The following is a 19,330-nucleotide window of genomic DNA, read 5'->3' as shown; positions in this document are numbered from 1 at the left end:
GAAGGATTAGCTAAAAGCATTAAGGTTAGGGCTAACATGCTAAGTAGTTGCAAAGTAGCTCAAAAGTATTAAGTATACTGAACAAAAATATAAACGCAACATGTAACAATTTCAAAGTTTTAACTGAGTTACAGTTCATATAAGGAAATAAGTCAATTTAAATTAATTAGGCCCTAATCTATGGATTTCCCATGACTGGGGAGCCAGGCTCAGCCAATCAGAATGAGTTTTTCCCCACAAAAGGGCTTTATTACAGACAGAAATACTCCTCAGCACTGCTGAGTTATCCGTGATGAGATTCGAACTCGCAACCTTTGGGTTGGTAGACGTACGCGTTATACCCATCCAACGCGACCAACCACCCTACTTTCATGTTTGACTGTCTTATGTAACCATACCAAACGTAACATATCGTACTCATTTGAGTGTCCCCGGATTTACGTTTAATATGTTACGTCTGGTCTATGAGACCAGGCTGTCTCTCCAGGTTCTGTGGAGCCATCAGAGAGAACAGCCTCAATCTGGATCACACCCATTCATGTTAGATTTGGACTATGTCATGTTTATCTTTGAAAGTGATAGCTTGTCAGTGTGTCAAAGTGTTGGGGGAGTGGAAGAAATCGTTATCTCTGCAGTCTCAGTTGAACTGTGATCAAAGTACGTCCCATGCAAGGTACTACTGCTCTCCAGACAGTTGCGCTTGTTTCGTGGAGTCGCGCTATAAACTCCTTTTGGGAAAACGACAGAAAAGGTTGCAGGGATGAAGCAGGAAAAGAGTCAATGCAAGGAGTTCCTGGAGAATATCAGTGTTCTGAAATGGTTATGGAGCTTCCTCCTGTTAGGTCCGGCTTGTATTGGATTGATGGTGTACCTTCTGATGACCTCTCTGTGGCCGCTGCCTGCTCTCTACTTCATATGGCAGTTGAAGGACTGGCACACACCTGAAAGAGGGGGCAGGAGAAGTGCCTTTGTGAGAAACTGGAAAGTGTGGAAGCACGTTAGGGACTACTTCCCGATGAAGTTAGTGAAGACAGCGGAGTTGAACCCAAACAAGAACTACATCTTAGGGTGTCATCCTCACGGGGTGTTCAGTATCGGAGCCTTTGCCTCTTTCAGCACTGAGGCCTGTGGCTTTATGGACCTCTTTCCTGGGCTGTGCTCCTGCCTCTGCACCCTGGGTGGCCTCTTCAAGATCCCCCTCTTCAGGGAATATCTCATGGCCACAGGTTGTTGTCCAGTCAGCAAGCCCAGTCTCGAGCACCTTCTGTCTAAAAGTGGGAAAGGCAATGCGGTGGTGATTGTGATAGGGGGCGCTGCTGAGTCCCTGCTGAGCCTGCCTGGGGTCAACACTGTGGTCATGAAACAGAGGAAAGGCTTCGTCCGGGTGGCCCTGGAGTTTGGGGCTGACCTGGTGCCCGTCTACTCGTATGGGGAGAACGATATGTTCCGCCAGGTAATCTTCTCAGAGGGGAGTGTGGGCTGGAGATTACAGCAACTCTTTAAGAAGATTATGAGTTTTTCCCCCTGTCTGTTTGTGGGTGAACGCTGGTTCTGGATGCCTTACCACTGCCCGGTCACCACTGTGGTGGGTAGTCCTATCCCAGTGCCAAAGAGGCCTTCTCCCACCCAGGAGGAGGTGGACCACTTTCACGGCCTCTACATGGAGGCCCTGGCCAAGCTCTTCAACGAACACAAGGCCAGCTGTGGACTCTCGAACAGCCACGAGCTGCGGATCGTATAGACCGATCACTCAGACTGCTCCCACAAGGACAATGTGAATGATACTGTAGCCTACTCATCTCCACAGTGAGACTACTTGAATCAACATATTCCACCTGAGAATCTGATCCAGCGTGGTCCCAATCATTTGATCCCTGGATTACCCAAGCTGCCTGGCTAATAGCTTTTGACTGTATTTACTGTAAGAATCAACAAATCTCACGTAATTTGGTCAGATGCTGTTTACGTAGTCTGTCCTTGAGATTTTACTTTAAAAATGACTACAATGGAACAGTGCATGTGCTTTATATGTAGCAATAATTTAACCATGAATCTGAATACCTCACTCTCCATTTCATAAAAAACAGTGATTGATTGTGTGACTTAGGATTTATAAAGAAATACTGGGCGTACATGTTGAGTACAATCAATCAGACTTTGTAGTCACCAGCAGCATCCGGGTGAAGTTTATCAGGGAGTTTATCAGGGATCTTAACAGTCTTTCATGTATAATAACTCTAACCTTTTGGAATAACTTTGCGCGGTAGAGTAATATATTTAAAGTATGACTTTCTGCTGATATCTATTTCAATAAATGTGGCTTGTGATGAGGGTCAATTTTGACCAGAGTTTTTTATTTTTTATTTTCTTTGAGAGAGAGAGAGAGAGAACACACTCTGCCTCCCCGACCCACAGATCAACCACCATGACAGTACAACTGAACCACACACACACATATGCAATTTTTTAAATAGAAAAAAAATCTTTGTCACCTAAAACATGATTAAAATCCCTTTTGCATTTTAAGTAATTGTCTGGTCTCACCATTGTTAATTTACAGTTAGCAGCTCTAATTAGCTTTGGTTGTTCTAGATTTCCTCTAGTAATTTCCAGTTATTTAAATGTCCCTTGTCTCAGTGCCTTGTGTGTGTGAGACAGTGTGTGTGTGTGTGTGTGTGTCTTAGATACCTTAGCCAACCAGTTTAAACCAGTTCCATGCATAGTATCAATTTTGTGGCATACATAATTACTCCAACCATTTGCACAACATAGTAACACAGTGCTGGAAGTTCATCAAACACCCCCACCACCTTTTAGTAAATTACAATTTCTTGTTTTTATAGACATAATTTATTCGTCTCATTGAACTAGATATCTCATCTCACGGTTAGCAGTCATTCTCTAAGTCCTTTGTTCTATGGCTGGAGCGTGTAGTTTACACCGGTCTTCTCTGAAGGAGTATATTCCTTCACATCAGGAAATGTGTTGATATGGGGGACATATTGCTGTTAAGATTAAGGGTTTATACAGCCGTTCTGATCAGTGTATGCTATCAGTTTCCATTTTATTCTACTAATCTATTAACATGTTACATTTATGGATAAATCCTAATAAAGATTAGCCTCAGTCACTGTTTCCAACACATCTGCTGATACCTAAACGCATTGCTTTACCAAGGCATTTTTCAATGAAGTAACTTGGTGACCAGTCCTGTCTGGCTCTGAAGTTTGGAGAGTATTGCAGCTTGTTATGTGTAAATGTGCTGCTGTTGTGGAATTAAGATTATTAATTACTCTCTCCCAGGGGAGGGAGAGAGAGGCGGGGAGGGGGAGAGAGAGAGAGAGAGAGAGAGAGAGAGGGAGGGAGAGGCAGGGAGGGAGAGAGAGGGAGGGAGAGGCAGGGAGGGAGAGAGAGGGGGAGGGAGAGAGAGAGGGAGGGAGAGGCGGGGAGGAGGAGAGAGAGAGGGAGGGAGAGGCGGGGAGGGAGAGAGAGAGGGAGGGAGAGGCGGGGAGGGAGGGAGGGAGAGAGGGAGGGAGAGAGAGAGGGAGGGAGAGGCGGGGAGGGAGGGAGAGAGGGAGGGAGAGGCGGGGAGGGAGGGAGGTCTGTCTCTCTTGTAGAACTCCGCTTGCAACGAAAGGAAGACATAGAAAACCCTGGAAGACCAGAAAACTTGATAAGCTTATAAACTCTTTATAAACACTATAAACTCTTTATCAAAACTTTATAAACACTTTAAAAGCACTCATCATTAGGCTATCCCACCACCCCCCACCCCCAGCTCATCTCCACCCCCACTCAGTACACTACAGTAATTAACTAAACCTATGGCATGCGATGCCTTTTTTAATGAGCAGCGCCTTAGACAATGAGACTAATTCATTATAAAGTGTTGTGCATGAGTAAAGTGAATACATTACAATACATCAAGTGCTTATTGAATACTACTAATCCTGTTAGATTTTTTAATATGAATGTTTCATATTTTATTTATTTATTTGTATATATTTTTTTATATGAATATTTAATATGAATATATGTTCAGTGAGTGGTATTTAGCTCATTAATGAGTGATGATGGTAATGACCTTACTTTACTGTAGCGGACCCTACTTTACTGTAGCGGACCCTACTTTACTGTAGCTGACCCTACTTTACTGTAGCTGACACTACTTTACTGTAGCTGACTCTACTTTACTGTAGCTGACTCTACTTTACTGTAGCTGACTCTACTTTACTGTAGCTGACCCGACTTTACTGTAGCTGACTCTACTTTACTGTAGCTGGCCCTACTTTACTGTAACTGACCCTACATTACTGTAGCTGACTCTACTTTACTGTAGCTGACCCTACTTTACTGTAGCTGACTCTACTTTACTGTAGCTGACTCTACTTTACTGTAGCTGACTCTACTTTACTGTAGTTGACTCTACTTTATTTAGCTGACCCTACTTTACTGTAACTGACTCTACTTTACTGTAGCTGACTCTACTTTACTGTAGCTGACCCCACTTTACTGTAGCTGACTCTACTTTACTGTAGCTCACCGTACTTTACTGTAGCTGACTCTACTTTACTGTAGCTGACACTACTTTACTGTAGCTGACTCTACTTTACTGTAGCTGACCCTACTTTACTGTAGCTGACTCTACTTTACTGTAGCTGACCCTACTTTACTGTAGCTGGCCCTACTTTACTGTAGCTCACCGTACTTTACTGTAGCTGACACTACTTTACTGTAGCTGACACTACTTTACTGTAGCTGACTCTATTTTACTGTAGCTGACCCTTCTTTACTGTAGCTGACTCTACTTTACTGTAGCTGACTCTACTTTACTGTAGCTGACCCTACTTTACTGTAGCTGACCCTACTTTACTGTAGCTGACACTACTTTACTGTAGCTGACCCTACTTTACTATAGCTGACTCTACTTTACTGTAGTTGACTCTACTTTACTGTAGCTGACCCTACTTTACTGTAGCTGACCCTACTTTACTGTAGCTGACACTACTTTACTGTAGCTGACACTACTTTACTGTAGCTGACCCTACTTTACTGTAGCTGACCCTACTTTACTGTAGCTGACACTACTTTACTGTAGCTGACCCTACTTTACTGTAGCTGACTCTACTTTACTGTAGCTGACTCTACTTTACTGTAGTTGACTCTACTTTACTGTAGCTGACCCTACTTTACTGTAGCTGACCCTACTTTACTGTAGCTGGCCCTACTTTACTGTAGCTGACCCTACTTTACTGTAGCTGACCCTACTTTACTGTAGCTGTTAAAAGGATTAAAATGACTTGGGTAGTCTTCTATTAACTCTTAACAGGACCACTGAGGGGAAACACACACATTTCCAATTCCACGACACCATAGCAAGACTTTGTGGTTCTGTACTGACAGAGTCTAGTCCAGCGGATCGCTGATCCCAGTGTGTGAGCTGCTTGGTGAGGCGGTAGACGTGGCAGAGGGTGAATTTCATATACAGCCATTGATGTGAGTGAGACTGAGAGACCTGCTACAGTATAGCACTATATAAGAAGAGAGACACACTGCTCTGAGACCTGCTACAGTATAGAGAGACACACTGCTCTGAGACCTGCTACAGTAGAGAGAGACACACTGCTCTGAGACCTGCTACAGTAGAGAGAGACACACTGCTCTGAGACCTGCTACAGTATAGCACTATATAAGAAGAGAGACACACTGCTCTGAGACCTGCTACAGTATAGAGAGACACACTGCTCTGAGACCTGCTACAGTATAGAGAGACACACTGCTCTGAGACCTGCTACAGTATAGAGAGACACACTGCTCTGAGACCTGCTACAGTAGAGAGAGACACACTGCTCTGAGACCTGCTACAGTAGAGAGAGACACACTGCCCTGAGACCTGCTACAGTAGAGAGAGACACACTGCTCTGAGACCTGCTACAGTAGAGAGAGACACACTGCTCTGAGACCTGCTACAGTATAGAACTATACAAGAAGAGAGACACACTGCTCTGAGACCTGCTACATTATAGAACTATACAAGAAGAGAGACACACTGCTCTGAGACCTGCTACAGTAGAGAGAGACACACTGCTCTGAGACCTGCTACAGTATAGAACTATACAAGAAGAGAGACACACTGCTCTGAGACCTGCTACATTATAGAACTATACAAGAAGAGAGACACACTGCTCTGAGACCTGCTACAGTAGAGAGAGACACACTGCTCTGAGACCTGCTACAGTATAGAACTATACAAGAAGAGAGACACACTGCTCTGAGACCTGCTACAGTATAGAGAGACACACTGCTCTGAGACCTGCTACAGTAGAGAACTATACAAGAAGAGAGAGACACACTGCTCTGAGACCTGCTACAGTAGAGAGAGACACACTGCTCTGAGACCTGCTACAGTAGAGAGAGACACACTGCTCTGAGACCTGCTACAGTAGAGAGAGACACACTGCTCTGAGACCTGCTACAGTAGAGAACTATACAAGAAGAGAGAGACACACTGCTCTGAGACCTGCTACAGTAGAGAGAGACACACTGCTCTGAGACCTGCTACAGTAGAGAGAGACACACTGCTCTGAGACCTGCTACAGTAGAGAGAGACACACTGCTCTGAGACCTGCTACAGTATAGCACTATACAAGAAGAGAGAGACACACTGCTCTGAGACCTGCTACAGTAGAGAGAGACACACTGCTCTGAGACCTGCTACAGTATAGAACTATACAAGAAGAGAGACACACTGCTCTGAGACCTGCTACAGTAGAGAGAGACACACTGCTCTGAGACCTGCTACAGTAGAGAGAGACACACTGCTCTGAGACCTGCTACAGTATAGAACTATACAAGAAGAGAGAGACACACTGCTCTGAGACCTGCTACAGTAGAGAGAGACACACTGCTCTGACACCTGCTACAGTATAGAACTATACAAGAAGAGAGACACACTGCTCTGAGACCTGCTACAGTATAGAACTATACAAGAAGAGAGACACACTGCTCTGAGACCTGCTACAGTATAGAACTATACAAGAAGAGAGAGACACACTGCTCTGAGACCTGCTACAGTAGAGAGAGACACACTGCTCTGAGACCTGCTACAGTATAGAACTATACAAGAAGAGAGACACACTGCTCTGAGACCTGCTACAGTATAGAACTATACAAGAAGAGAGACACACTGCTCTGAGACCTGCTACAGTAGAGAGAGACACACTGCTCTGAGACCTGCTACAGTAGAGAACTATACAAGGAATGTTTTTTTGTGTTGTTTTTTTTTGCAGTGAATTGTGTTGTTCTACAGGGTCAGACATAGCAGTACAGAGCCCCTGGAGAAACTTTGGGTTAAGTGCCTTGCTCAAAGGCAATACTCTGACTGCTAGGCGCTGCACCTGCATGTCACTTCCTGTTGAACGCAGAACGAGGGAGAGCTCAGTTTTGTTGTTTTGAAAAGTGTGTTGTTTTGAAAGTGTATTGTACAGTTATTTGTAGCTAGCTAACTTTTTAGTTTGGATCCCGCGACGCAGTTGGCGTCAGTTGCTGGGACTGCTAGTCTCTGTCCAGTGATCCTGCCGACCAAGGCCGGGTCTGAGGAGCTATTTGGCGTAGCAGCTAGCCTAGCTGCTAGCTAGCTGCCTATCAAGCTAGCAGGGTTTTCTTGAGGGCTTGAACGCAGCCCTCGACGCGGTTAGCCATTGTGGCTGGGACCGTGGATTGTCCCGGGTTTGTGGAGGGCTAGATCCCTGCTGTTTGTTGTTTTCAATCTTCCCTGTGACCTGTCCTGTCTGGAACTGCGAGGAGTAACAGCGTAACCTACGTTGCTAGCTACCATGACAAAGACCAAAGCCGGCGGGAGTACCGTTGAGGACAGTGGTGTCTCTCTATCACTCGTGAAATATCTTTTAAACGAACAAAAATAGTTCTGCAAGCAGTTGTTACAACAACAAGAAAATAGCTTCAAGTGTTTTGTTCAAATACTGGTCGATTCAACTAATAAAAGAATGGACGACCTGACCAGAGAGGTCCAGGAACTGAAGAACAGTTTGCAGTTCTCCCAGGGTCAGCTCGATGAGTTTAAACAGGAGACCGGCAAGATGACAGCAATCTGTAAGTCATTGAGAGAGGACATCATTTCTGTGTGTGAATCCATGATCTCAAGGGACAATGAAGGTGGAACAACATGGTTGTGGACGGAATTGCAGAATCTCCACATGAGACCTGGATAGAGTCTGAGGACAAAGTGAGGGAAATGATCTCGGAGAAACTGAAGATGGACCACAGGACGATTGAGGTGAAGCGCGCCCACAGGACTGGAAAACCCACCACCGGCCAAGGTGACAGGCCCGATAGTGGTCAGGTTCCTGAGGTTGAAGGACAAGGTAGCTGTTCTGGAAAGAGCCAATATTTATTTTTATTTTGGGGTGTTGCTATAGGCCAACAAGTGCTAACAGTCAGTATCTAAATAATATGTATGAAATGCTTGATAGTGTATGTGCTGTAAAAAGAGCGGTCTACTTTCTTGGGGACCTGAATATTGACTGGTTTTCATCAAGCTGTCCGCTCAAGAGGAAGCTTCTCACTGTAACCAGTGCCTGTAATCTGGTTCAGGTTATTAATCAACCTACCAGGGTGTTTACAAACACTACAGGAACAAGATCATCCACATGTATCTATCACATTTTTACTAATACTGTAGAACCTTGTTCTAAAGCTTTATCCGTACCCATTGGATGCAGTGATCACATTATAGTGGCTATATCCAGGAAAGCCAAAGTTCCAACAGCTGGGCCTAAAATAGTGAATAAGAGATCATACAAAATATTTTGCTGTGACTCTTATGTGGATGATGTTAAAAATATTTGTTGGTCTGATGTGATTAATAAGGAGCATCCAGACGCTGCACTTGATGAATTAATGAAATTGCTTCTTCCAATTATTGTTAAACATGCACCTATTAGGAAACTGACTGTTAGAACTGTTAAGGCTCCATGGATTGATGTGGAATTGAAAAACTGGATGGTTGAAAGAGATGGGGGAAAAGGAGTGGCTAATAAGTCTGGCTGCACATCTGACTGGCTGACTTACAGCAAATTGAAAAATCATGTGACTAAACTCAAGAAAAAGAAGAAGAAACTGTATTATGAAGCCAATATCAATTATATAAACTTTGGAGTACTTTAAATTAAATTATGGGCAGAAAGACAAATTCAACTCTAATTTTCATCGAATCAGATGGCTTATTCATCACAAAACCATTTGATGTTGCCAATTATTTTAATGATTACTTCATTGGCAAAGTGGGCAAACTTAGGCAGGAAATGCCAACAACGAACAGTGAGCCATCATATTCATGAATAAAAAAACAAATAATCAAAGAAAAGCATTGCAAGTTAGAATTTTGTAAATTTAGGGAGAGGTGGAAAATGTATTGTTATCGATATTAATGATAAACCACCTGGCATTGACAACTTAGGTGGAAAGCTCCTGAGGATGGTAGCTGACTCTATAGCCACTCCTATCTGTCATATACAGTGGGGAGAACAAGTATTTGATACACTGCCGATTTTGCAGGTTTTCCTACTTACAAAGCATCTAGAGGTCTGTAATTATTATCATAGGTACACTTAAACTGTGAGAGACGGAATCTAAAACAAAAATCCAGAAAATCACATTTGTATGATTTTTAAGTAATTAATTTGCATTTTATTGCATGACATAAGTATTTGATCACCTACCAACCAGTAAGAATTCCGGCTCTCACAGACCTGTTTGTTTTTCTTTAAGAAGCCCTCCTGTTCTCCACTCATTACCTGTATTAACTGCACCTGTTTGAACTCGTTACCTGTATAAAAGACAACTGTCCACATACTCAATCAAACAGACTCCAACCTCTCCACAATGGCCAAGACCAGAGAGCAGTGTAAGGACATCAGGGATAAAATGGTAGACCTGCACAAGGCTGGGATGGGCTACAGGACAATAGGCAAGCAGATTGGTGAGAAGGCAACAACTGTTGGCGCAATTATTAGAAAATGGAAGAAGTTCAAGATGACGGTCAATCACCCTCGGTCTGGGGCTCCATGCAAGATCTCATCTCGTGGGGCATCAATGATCATGAGGAAGGTGAGGGATCAGCCCAGAACTACATGGCAGGACCTGGTCAATGACCTGAAGAGAGCTGGGACCACAGTCTCAAAGAAAACCATTAGAAACACACTACGCCGTCATGGTTTATAATCCTGCAGCGCACGCAAGGTCCCCCTGCTCAAGCCAGCGCATGTCCAGGCCCGTCTGAAGTTTGCCAATGACCATCTGGATGATCCAGAGGAGGAATGGGAGAAGGTCATGTGGTCTGATGAGACAAAAATAGAGCTTTTTGGTCTAAACTCCACTCGCTGTGTTTGGAGGAAGAAGAAGGATGAGTACAACCCCAAGAACACCATCCCAACCGTGAAGCATGGAGGTGGAAGCATCATTCTTTGGGGATGCTTTTCTGCAAAGGGGACAGGACCACTGCACCATATTGAGGGGAGGATGGATAGGGCCATGTATCGCGAGATCTTGGCCAACAACCTCCTTCCCTCAGTAAGAGCATTGAAGATGGGTCGTGGCTGGGTCTTCCAGCATGACAGCGACCCGAAACACACAGCCAGGGTAACTAAGGAGTGGCTCCGTAAGAAGCATCTCAAGGTCCTGGAGTGGCCTAGCCAGTCTCCAGACCTGAACCCAATAGAAAATCTTTGGAGGGAGCTGAAAGTCCGTATTGCCCAGCGACAGCCCCGAAACCTGAAGGATCTGGAGAAGGTATGTATGGAGGAGTGGGCCGAAATCCCTGCTGCAGTGTGTGCAAACCTGGTCAAGACCTACAGGAAACATATGATCTCTGTAATTGCAAACAAATGTTTCTGTACCAAATATTAAGTTCTGCTTTTCTGATGTATCAAATACTTATGTCATGCAATAAAAATGCAAATTAATTACTTAAAAATCATACAATGTGATTTTCTGGATTTTTGTTTTAGATTCCGTCTCTCACAGTCATCTACATGCTTTGTAAGTAGGAAAACCTGCAACATCGGCAGTGTCTCAAATACTTGTTCTCCCCACTGTATTTAATCTGAGCCTAGAGGAAAGTCTTTGTCCTCAGGCCTGGAGGGAAGCCAAAGTAATTCCGTTACCCAAGAGTGGTAAAGCGGCATTTACTGGTTCTAACAGCAGACCTATAAGCTTGCTGCCAACTCTAAGCAAACTGTTGGAAAACATTGTGTTTGACCAAATACATGCTATTTCTCTGTAAACAAATTAACAACAGACTTTCATCATGCTTATAGAGAAGGGCACTCAACATGTACTGCACTGACACAAATGACTGATGATTGGTTGAAAGAAATTGATAATAAGAAGATTGTGGGAGCTGTACTGTTAGATTTCAGTGCAGCCAATGATATTATTGACCATAACCTGTTGTTGAAAAAATGTATGTGTTATGGCTTTAAACCTATGCCATATTATGGATTCAGAGCTATCTATCTAATAGAACTCAAAGGGTTTTCTTTAATGGAAGCGTCTCTAATGTCAAACATGTAAAGTGTGGTGTACCGCAGGGCAGCTCTGTAGGCCCTCTACTCTTTTCTATTTTTACCAATGACCTGCCGCTGGCATTAAACAAAGCAAGTGTGTCCATGTATGCTGATGATTCAACCATATACGCAGCAGCCACCACAGCTAATAAAGTCACTGAAACCCTTAAACTGGTCCTGAACATCTCTAAAACTAAGATCATTGTATTTGGTACAAATCATTTCCTACGTTCTAGACCTCAGCTGAATCTGGTAATAAATGGTGTGGCTGTTGAACAAGTTGAGGAGACTAAATTACTTGGCGTTACCTTAGATTGTAAACTGTCATAGTCAAAACATATAGATTCAATGGTTATAAAGATGGGGAGAGGTCTGTCCGTAATAAAGAGAAACTCTGCTTTTTTGACACCACACTCCAAAAAGCAAGTCCTGCAGGCTCTAGTTTCGTCTTATCTTGATTATTGTCCAGTCGTGTGGTCGAGTGCTGCAAGGAAAGACCTAGTTAAGCTGCAGCTGGCACAGAACAGAGCGGCACGTCTTGCTCTTCATTGTAATCAGAGGGCTGATATAAATACTATGCATGCCAGCCTCTCTTGGCTAAGAGTTGAGGAGAGACTGACTGCATCACTTCTTCTTTTTATAAGAAACATTAATGTGTTGAAAATCCCAAATTGTTTGCATAGTCAATTTACACACAGCTCTGACACACACACTTACCCCACCAGACATGCCACCAGGGGTCTTTTCACAGTCCACAAATCCAGAACAAATTCAAGAAAGTGTACAGTATCATATAGAGCCATTATTGCATGGAATTCCGTTCCATCTCATATTGCTCAAATAAACAGCAAACCTGGTTTCAAATTTAACAGATAAAGCAACACCTCACGGCACAATGCCTCTCCCCTATTCGACCTAGATTGTTTGTGTGTATGTATTGATACGTAGACTACGTGAACCTTTAAAAAAGAAAATGTATGTAGTTCTGTCCTTGAGCTGTTCTTGTCTATTAACGTTCTGTATTATATCATGTTTCATGTTCTGTGTGGACCCCAGGAAGAATAGCTGCTGCTTTTGCAACTGCTAATGGGGATCCTAATAAAATACCAAAATACCAAATACCTGCTGCCCAAGTGTGTGTGATTGTCAGACAACAGCAATGAGAGAGTCTCTCATTAGATTACAGTTCCACAGCACATATTCATACATAATGTAGGCCACTGGTGAACATTGCAGTCTTGCTGAAGACCACCCTGCCAATCCAACCCCTGCTTTATGGAAGGTTTTGAGACTGGTTGTTGGTGTGCGAGGCTGATGATACATTCTCGGGTTGGTGTGTGCCTGGGAGACAGGCTAGCTCAGGGGAGGAGAGAGGAGTTATTGGTGCATTGCTGTAAAACAGGAGGGTCATATACTAGTGTACTGAGTATAAGTGGGGTGTGTGTGCGTGTGCGTGTGTGCTGGTGTGCCAAGAAGATAAGTGGGGTGCGTGTGAGCCAGGAGTTGAGTCAAACATAATTAGGACTGGGCTGTGATGACAGAGACAGTCTAACCAGCTGAGCTCTGACCTGCCTGCTGTTGGCACTGAGAGGACAATGATTCTCGGGCAGAAACAGACTGCTGTCTGGGCTTGGGCGGTATCCAGATTGTCATACCTTCATACCGACCTTGTGCCATACCGGGATATAAAGTAATACCGGCACTGAACACAAGGGGCGCTGTTTCCAAACCTCACTGATACTCTGTAATCCGAAGGTTAGCAATGCTAACAAGTACATGTAAAATTCCATAGGCAATGCTAACTAAATGCTAACGAGTGCATTGCAAACATTTTATTATAATAATAAGCCATTTAGCAGACGCTTTTATCCAAAGCAACTTGCAGTCATGCGTGCATACATTTTTTTGTGTATGGGTGGTCCCGGGGATCGAACCCACTACCTTGGCGTTACAAGCGCCATGCTCTACCAGCTGAGCTACAGAGGACCACATTTTGTACTGTTTCTGACCTAAACTATACAAATAACTCAAAAATGCTAGCTAGAAAGCTAACTAGCTACTAAATTTGCAAACCAAATGCAGAACTGCTGAGCATTTAGCACATTTTAGACAGATCACTTAATAGTTATAAGATATCTAGCTGGCAAATATTTTATTGTGAATTCCATACTGTAATTAGATCACCTGGTGCATGCTGCATGCACAACAGTGAGTGAATCGCAAGGCTCCGGTCTCTCATCGTTGTGTGCTTGTAAACAAACACCACATGACACGTGACTGGGTCCTACGTTAAGCTTCATAATAATGTGACAGGTGAAAAGAAAAACGCAATGTTCTTTATCTCCTAATGTATTGCGCAAGTTGACTGCAGGTATTTACTTAAAAAGTAGCTACAAATATTCACATTTATTTAAAAAAAAACTTCTAATAAATAGTTTCAACGGTATTGAAAAATCATCCCGTTGCTTTTTCCAAATACCCCGGTATACGGTATCTTCGGTATACCGCCAAGCCTACTGCTGTCATCACATACTGTAGAACTTCAACCCTCTGTCATAGAACCTACTTTAGGCTGTCATAAGCCTGACTTAACAGAACGCTCTGTCATAGAGCGGTCATAAGCCTGACTTAACAGAACGCTCTGTCATAGAGCGGTCATAAGCCTGACTTAACATAACCCTCTGTTATAGAGCCTACTTTAGGCTGTCATAAGCCTGACTTAACAGAACCCTCTGTTATAGAGCCTACTTTAGGGTGTCATAAGCCTGACTTAACAGAACCCTCTGTTATAGAGCCTACTTTAGGCTGTCATAAGCCTGACTTAACAGAACCCTCTGTTATAGAGCCTACTTTAGGCTGTCATAAGCCTGACTTAACAGAACCCTCTGTCATAGAGCCTACTTTAGGCTGTCATAAGCCTGACTTAACAGAACCCTCTGTTATGGAGCCTACTTTAGGGTGTCATAAGCCTGACTTAACAGAAGCCTCTGTTATAGTGGTCCTCTGTAGCTCAGCTGGTAGAGCACGGCGCTTGTAACGCCAAGGTAGTGGGTTCGATCCCCGGGACCACCCATACACAAAAAAAATGTATGCACGCATGACTGTAAGTCGCTTTGGATAAAAGCGTCTGCTAAATGGCATATTATTATATTATTATAGAGCCTACTTTAGGGTGTCATAAGCCTGACTTAACAGAACCCTCTGTCATAGAGCCTACTTTAGGGTGTCATAAGCCTCTCTGTCATGAAGCCTACTTCATCTGGTAATAAGCTTTTTTACATCAACAGAACCTCAAAGCATTGCATTGCTGTAACATGTATTATTGAACAGACCTTATGAAATGCAGCAACGAATATCAGTATTTCACAAAATGATGAAATACTGTAGAAAGACGCTGTTAGGGGAGTGAGAATCACAGTAGACAAGCATGTTGAGACACAGTGTTGCTGTCACCAATACTCACCCCTCCTCTCGTCACTCCTCGGATGCGTTCCAAACGGCACCCTATTCCCTATATAGTGAAGTACTTTTGTAGTGCACTACATAGGGAATAGGGTTTAATTTGGGATGTAGCCCTCCTCTACAGTGCTTTGTCCCTCCATCCCTCCTCTCTTTCCCTCTCTGTCTGGTGTCTGACAGTGCTCTGTCTAGGGAGTCTGTCTGGTCTCTCTGTCTGGTCTCTCTGTCTGGTCTCTCTGTCTGGTCTCTCTGTCTGGTCTCTCTGTCTGGTCTCTCTGTCTGGTGTCTGACAGTGCTCTGTCTAGGGAGTCTGTCTGGTCTCTCTGTCTGGTCTCTGACAGTGCTCTGTCTAGGGAGTCTGTCTGGTCTCTCTGTCTGGTCTCTCTGTCTGGTCTCTCTGTCTGGTCTCTGACAGTGCTCTGTCTAGGGAGTCTGTCTGGTCTCTCTGTCTGGTCTCTCTGTCTGGTCTCTCTGTCTGGTCTCTCTGTCTGGTCTCTCTGTCTGGTCTCTCTGTCTGGTGTCTGACAGTGCTCTGTCTAGGGAGTCTGTCTGGTCTCTCTGTCTGGTGTCTGACAGTGCTCTGTCTAGGGAGTCTGTCTGGTCTTGTGTTTCTCTGACAGTGCTCTGTCTAGGGAGTCTGTCTGGTCTTGTGTTTCTCTGACAGTGCTCTGTCTAGGGAGTCTGTCTGGTCTTGTGTTTCTCTGACAGTGCTCTGTCTAGGGAGTCTGTCTGGTCTTGTGTTTCTCTGACAGTGCTCTGTCTAGGGAGTCTGTCTGGTCTCTCTGTCTGGTCTCTCTGTCTGGTCTCTCTGTCTGGTCTCTCTGTCTGGTCTCTCTGTCTGGTCTCTCTGTCTGGTGTCTGACAGTGCTCTGTCTAGGGAGTCTGTCTGCAGGGGAGGTTGTTGAAAAGGGAGTAGTGCTGGTTAGAGCCAGAGCCATATATAGTTGAAGTCGGAAGTTTACATACGCCTTAGCCAAATATATTTAAACTCTGTTTTTCACAATTCCTGACATTTAATCCTAGTAAAGATTCCCTGTCTTAGGTCAGTTAGGATCACCACTTTATTTTAAGAATGTGAAATGTCAGAATAATAGTAGAGAGAATGATTTATTTCAGCTTTTGTTTCTTTCATCACATTCACAGTGGGTCAGAAGTTTGCAAACACTCAACCAGTGTATCAAATACTTGTTCTCCCCACTGTACATACATACACATACATATCCTTTAAAAATATATATATATTCTCCTTTATTACTTTCCAACCCCGCCACCCTTTCCCCACTTGGAGTAAACTAGTGAACAACAACGCCTAGGCCTCTACTTCCAGCCCATACCCACTATCTACATTTTATGGACACAGTCAATTTTACAATAATTACATTTTGTTTGTTCTTTCTCCTGAACTTCTTCTACTCTCAACCTCTCCGATCATTTTCATGATGTCCATCCGGTTTGCTTCTATATGCCATATCTTTCTAACTGTGCTCTTTCACAAAAGCTCCCAACCTACAACCCATACACTTATTATGGACACAGCGTGCCTACATTATTAGTTATCTTGTTATTGTTTGTTGTTAGTTGTTATTAGTCCCATCCTTCAATTCCATTCAATACCTCCCATCTATCTTTTAACACCATCCATTTAGGATTTCTATTTGCCATATATATTTCAACTGTACTGTGATATCTATAGTTTGTTATAAAGACATTTGTGGAGTGGTTGAAAAACGAGTTTTAATGACTCCAACCTATGTGTATGTAAACTTCAGACTTCAACTGTATATCAGTACACTCCTAACAACCTAAGCATTACCAAACTATTAGATCAAGTAAGCCTCAAGTATCAAAATAGCAATTAATTAGCAATTAACAATTAATCAGTTACAGGGGTTTAACTAGATGAGATAGACTTTGTCAGAATTGACCAGAATTGACTTTTCGTAGCAGGTTAGGAGAACTTATGCAGCAGGTTAGGATAATTGGGTTAGGAAAAGGGTTAGGGTATACTTGGCCATAACATACTTTATGTGGGAAAATCAAACTCATAGAATAAATAGGAAAGTTGTACATGTCCCTAAATCTGAGGGTGGTGGAACGGATTCTACAACAACCAATGTCACTCCCTATAAATACACCACTATGGAACAATCATTGGACAGCTTTTCAGAATTCACCGATAAATTGGTCCACATGGAACACTAAAGGAATAGAAACTGTGAATGAGGTGGTAGTAGGAAATACAATTATTTCCATGACAGAATTAAAAAGCAGTTTTGGACTGACTAATGTAAACATTTTCAAATATATGCAACGTTAAAGTTTTATAGCACGAAATTCCCTCCACCTCTCCAGCAGCCTCCCCTCTACCTCTCCAGCAGCCTCCCCTCTACCTCTCCAGCAGCCTTCCCTCCAACTCTCCAGCAGCCTTCCCCCTACCCCTCCAGCAGCCTCCCCTCTACCTCTCCAGCAGCCTCCCCTCTACCTCTCCAGCAGCCTTCCCTCCACCTCTCCAGCAGCCTCCCCTCTACCTCTCCAGCAGCCTTCCCTCTACCTCTCCAGCAGCCTTCCATCTACCTCTCCAGCAGCCTTCCATCTACCTCTCCAGCAGCCTTCCCTCTACCTCTCCAGCAGCCTTCCATCTACCTCTCCAGCAGCCTTCCTTCTCCAGCAGCCTTCCTTCTCCAGCAGCCTTCCCTCTACCTCTCCAGCAGCCTTCCCTCTACCTCTCCAGCAGCCTTCCTTCTCCAGCAGCCTTCCATCTACCTCTCCAGCAGCCTTCCCTCCAACTCTCCAGCAGCCTTCCCTCCACCTCTCCAGCAGCCTTCCCTCCACCTCTAGTTGATCAGGAGGGTGATAGCAGTGACCTCTAGTTGATCAGGAGGGTGATAGCAGAGACCTCTAGTTGATCAGGAGGGTGATAGCAGAGACCTCTAGTTGATCAGGAGGGTGATAGCAGAGACCTCTAGTTGATCAGGAGGGTGATTGCAGAGACCTCTAGTTGATCAGGAGGGTGATAGCAGAGACCTCTAGTTGATCAGGAGGGTGATTGCAGAGACCTCTAGTTGATCAGGAGGGTGATAGCAGAGACCTCTAGTTGATCAGGAGGGTGATAGCAGAGACCTCTAGTTGATCAGGAGGGTGATAGCAGGGACCTCTAGTTGATCAGGAGGGTGATAGCAGAGACCTCTAGTTGATCAGGAGGGTGATAGCAGAGACCTCTAGTTGATCAGGAGGGTGATAGCAGAGACCTCTAGTTGATCAGGAGGGTGATAGCAGAGACCTCTAGTTGATCCGGAGGGTGATAGCAGAGACCTCTAGTTGATCAGGAGGGTGATAGCAGAGACCTCTAGTTGATCAGGAGGGTGATAGCAGAGACCTCTAGTTGATCAGGAGGGTGATAGCAGAGACCTCTAGTTGATCAGGAGGGTGATAGCAGAGACCTCTAGTTGATCAGGAGGGTGATAGCAGAGACCTCTATTGGCATGAGGCACTACCACGGCCAGCACAGCTTTGACCAGCTCAGTCGGCCTCATTAAGAAGCTCAACATGGAGGGTGTGAACGTCATGCGTTACCCACCCCACACGGCTAAGAAGCTGGGCTGGGCACGCTTCTTCATCCTGAAGCAGGTTAACCTGGGCAGGCTCAGATGCATGGCGCTACTGGCCCTGTTCTCTGCCCTGGCTGCCTTCATAGTACAGGTAAGATATTGAAATGAAATAATACGTCAAACAAGATGTGCATTTGGTCCCAGGGGATAACACTTAACAACATGGATTAAAACACTTATTTCCAAAATGTTATTTGAGATATTTACATTTTAGTAGACGCTCTTATCCAGAGCGACTTACAGTTAGTGAGTGCATACATTTTTTATTTATTTTTTCATACTGGTCCCCCGTGGGAAACGAACCCACAACCCTGACGTTGCAAACGTCATGCTCTACCATTTGAGCTACACGGAGATAACCCCAAGATAACCCCAAGATAACCCCAAGATAACCCCAAGATATCCCCAAGATATCCCCAAGGTGCCATGTGTTTACATGATGCGGTTAATAAGCCTCCAATCACAAGGTTTGTAAGTCGCTCTGGATAAGAGCATCTGCTAAATGACGTAAATGTAAATATAAAAGGTTTTCATTGGGAAATGGGAAATGGAAGCCTCCAATCACAAGGTTTTCATTGGGAGATGTGAAATGGAAGCCTCCAATCACAAGGTTTTCATTGGGAGATGTGAAATGGAAGCCTCCAATCACAAGGTTTTCATTGGGAGATGTGAAATGGA

The 19,330-nt window shown here is 44.1% G+C and overlaps 1 protein-coding gene across 1 annotated transcript; it reads left to right on the top strand.

Moving 5' to 3' along the window:
- The first annotated feature begins 583 nt into the window (after nt 1-583).
- LOC311122772 (diacylglycerol O-acyltransferase 2-like) lies at nt 584-3,127 on the top strand. Its single transcript, XM_084197093.1, has one exon. The coding sequence runs from the start codon at nt 761-763 to the stop codon at nt 1,739-1,741; it is 981 nt and encodes a 326-aa protein (XP_084053219.1). The 5' UTR covers nt 584-760; the 3' UTR covers nt 1,742-3,127.
- The last annotated feature ends 16,203 nt before the right edge of the window (nt 3,128-19,330 follow it).

This window comes from Coregonus lavaretus, assembly GCF_964263955.1.
Source record: "Coregonus lavaretus genome assembly, contig: HAP1_SCAFFOLD_2068, whole genome shotgun sequence".
NCBI lineage: Eukaryota > Metazoa > Chordata > Actinopteri > Salmoniformes > Salmonidae > Coregonus > Coregonus lavaretus.
This window is presented reverse-complemented; position numbering and strand designations above follow the sequence as displayed.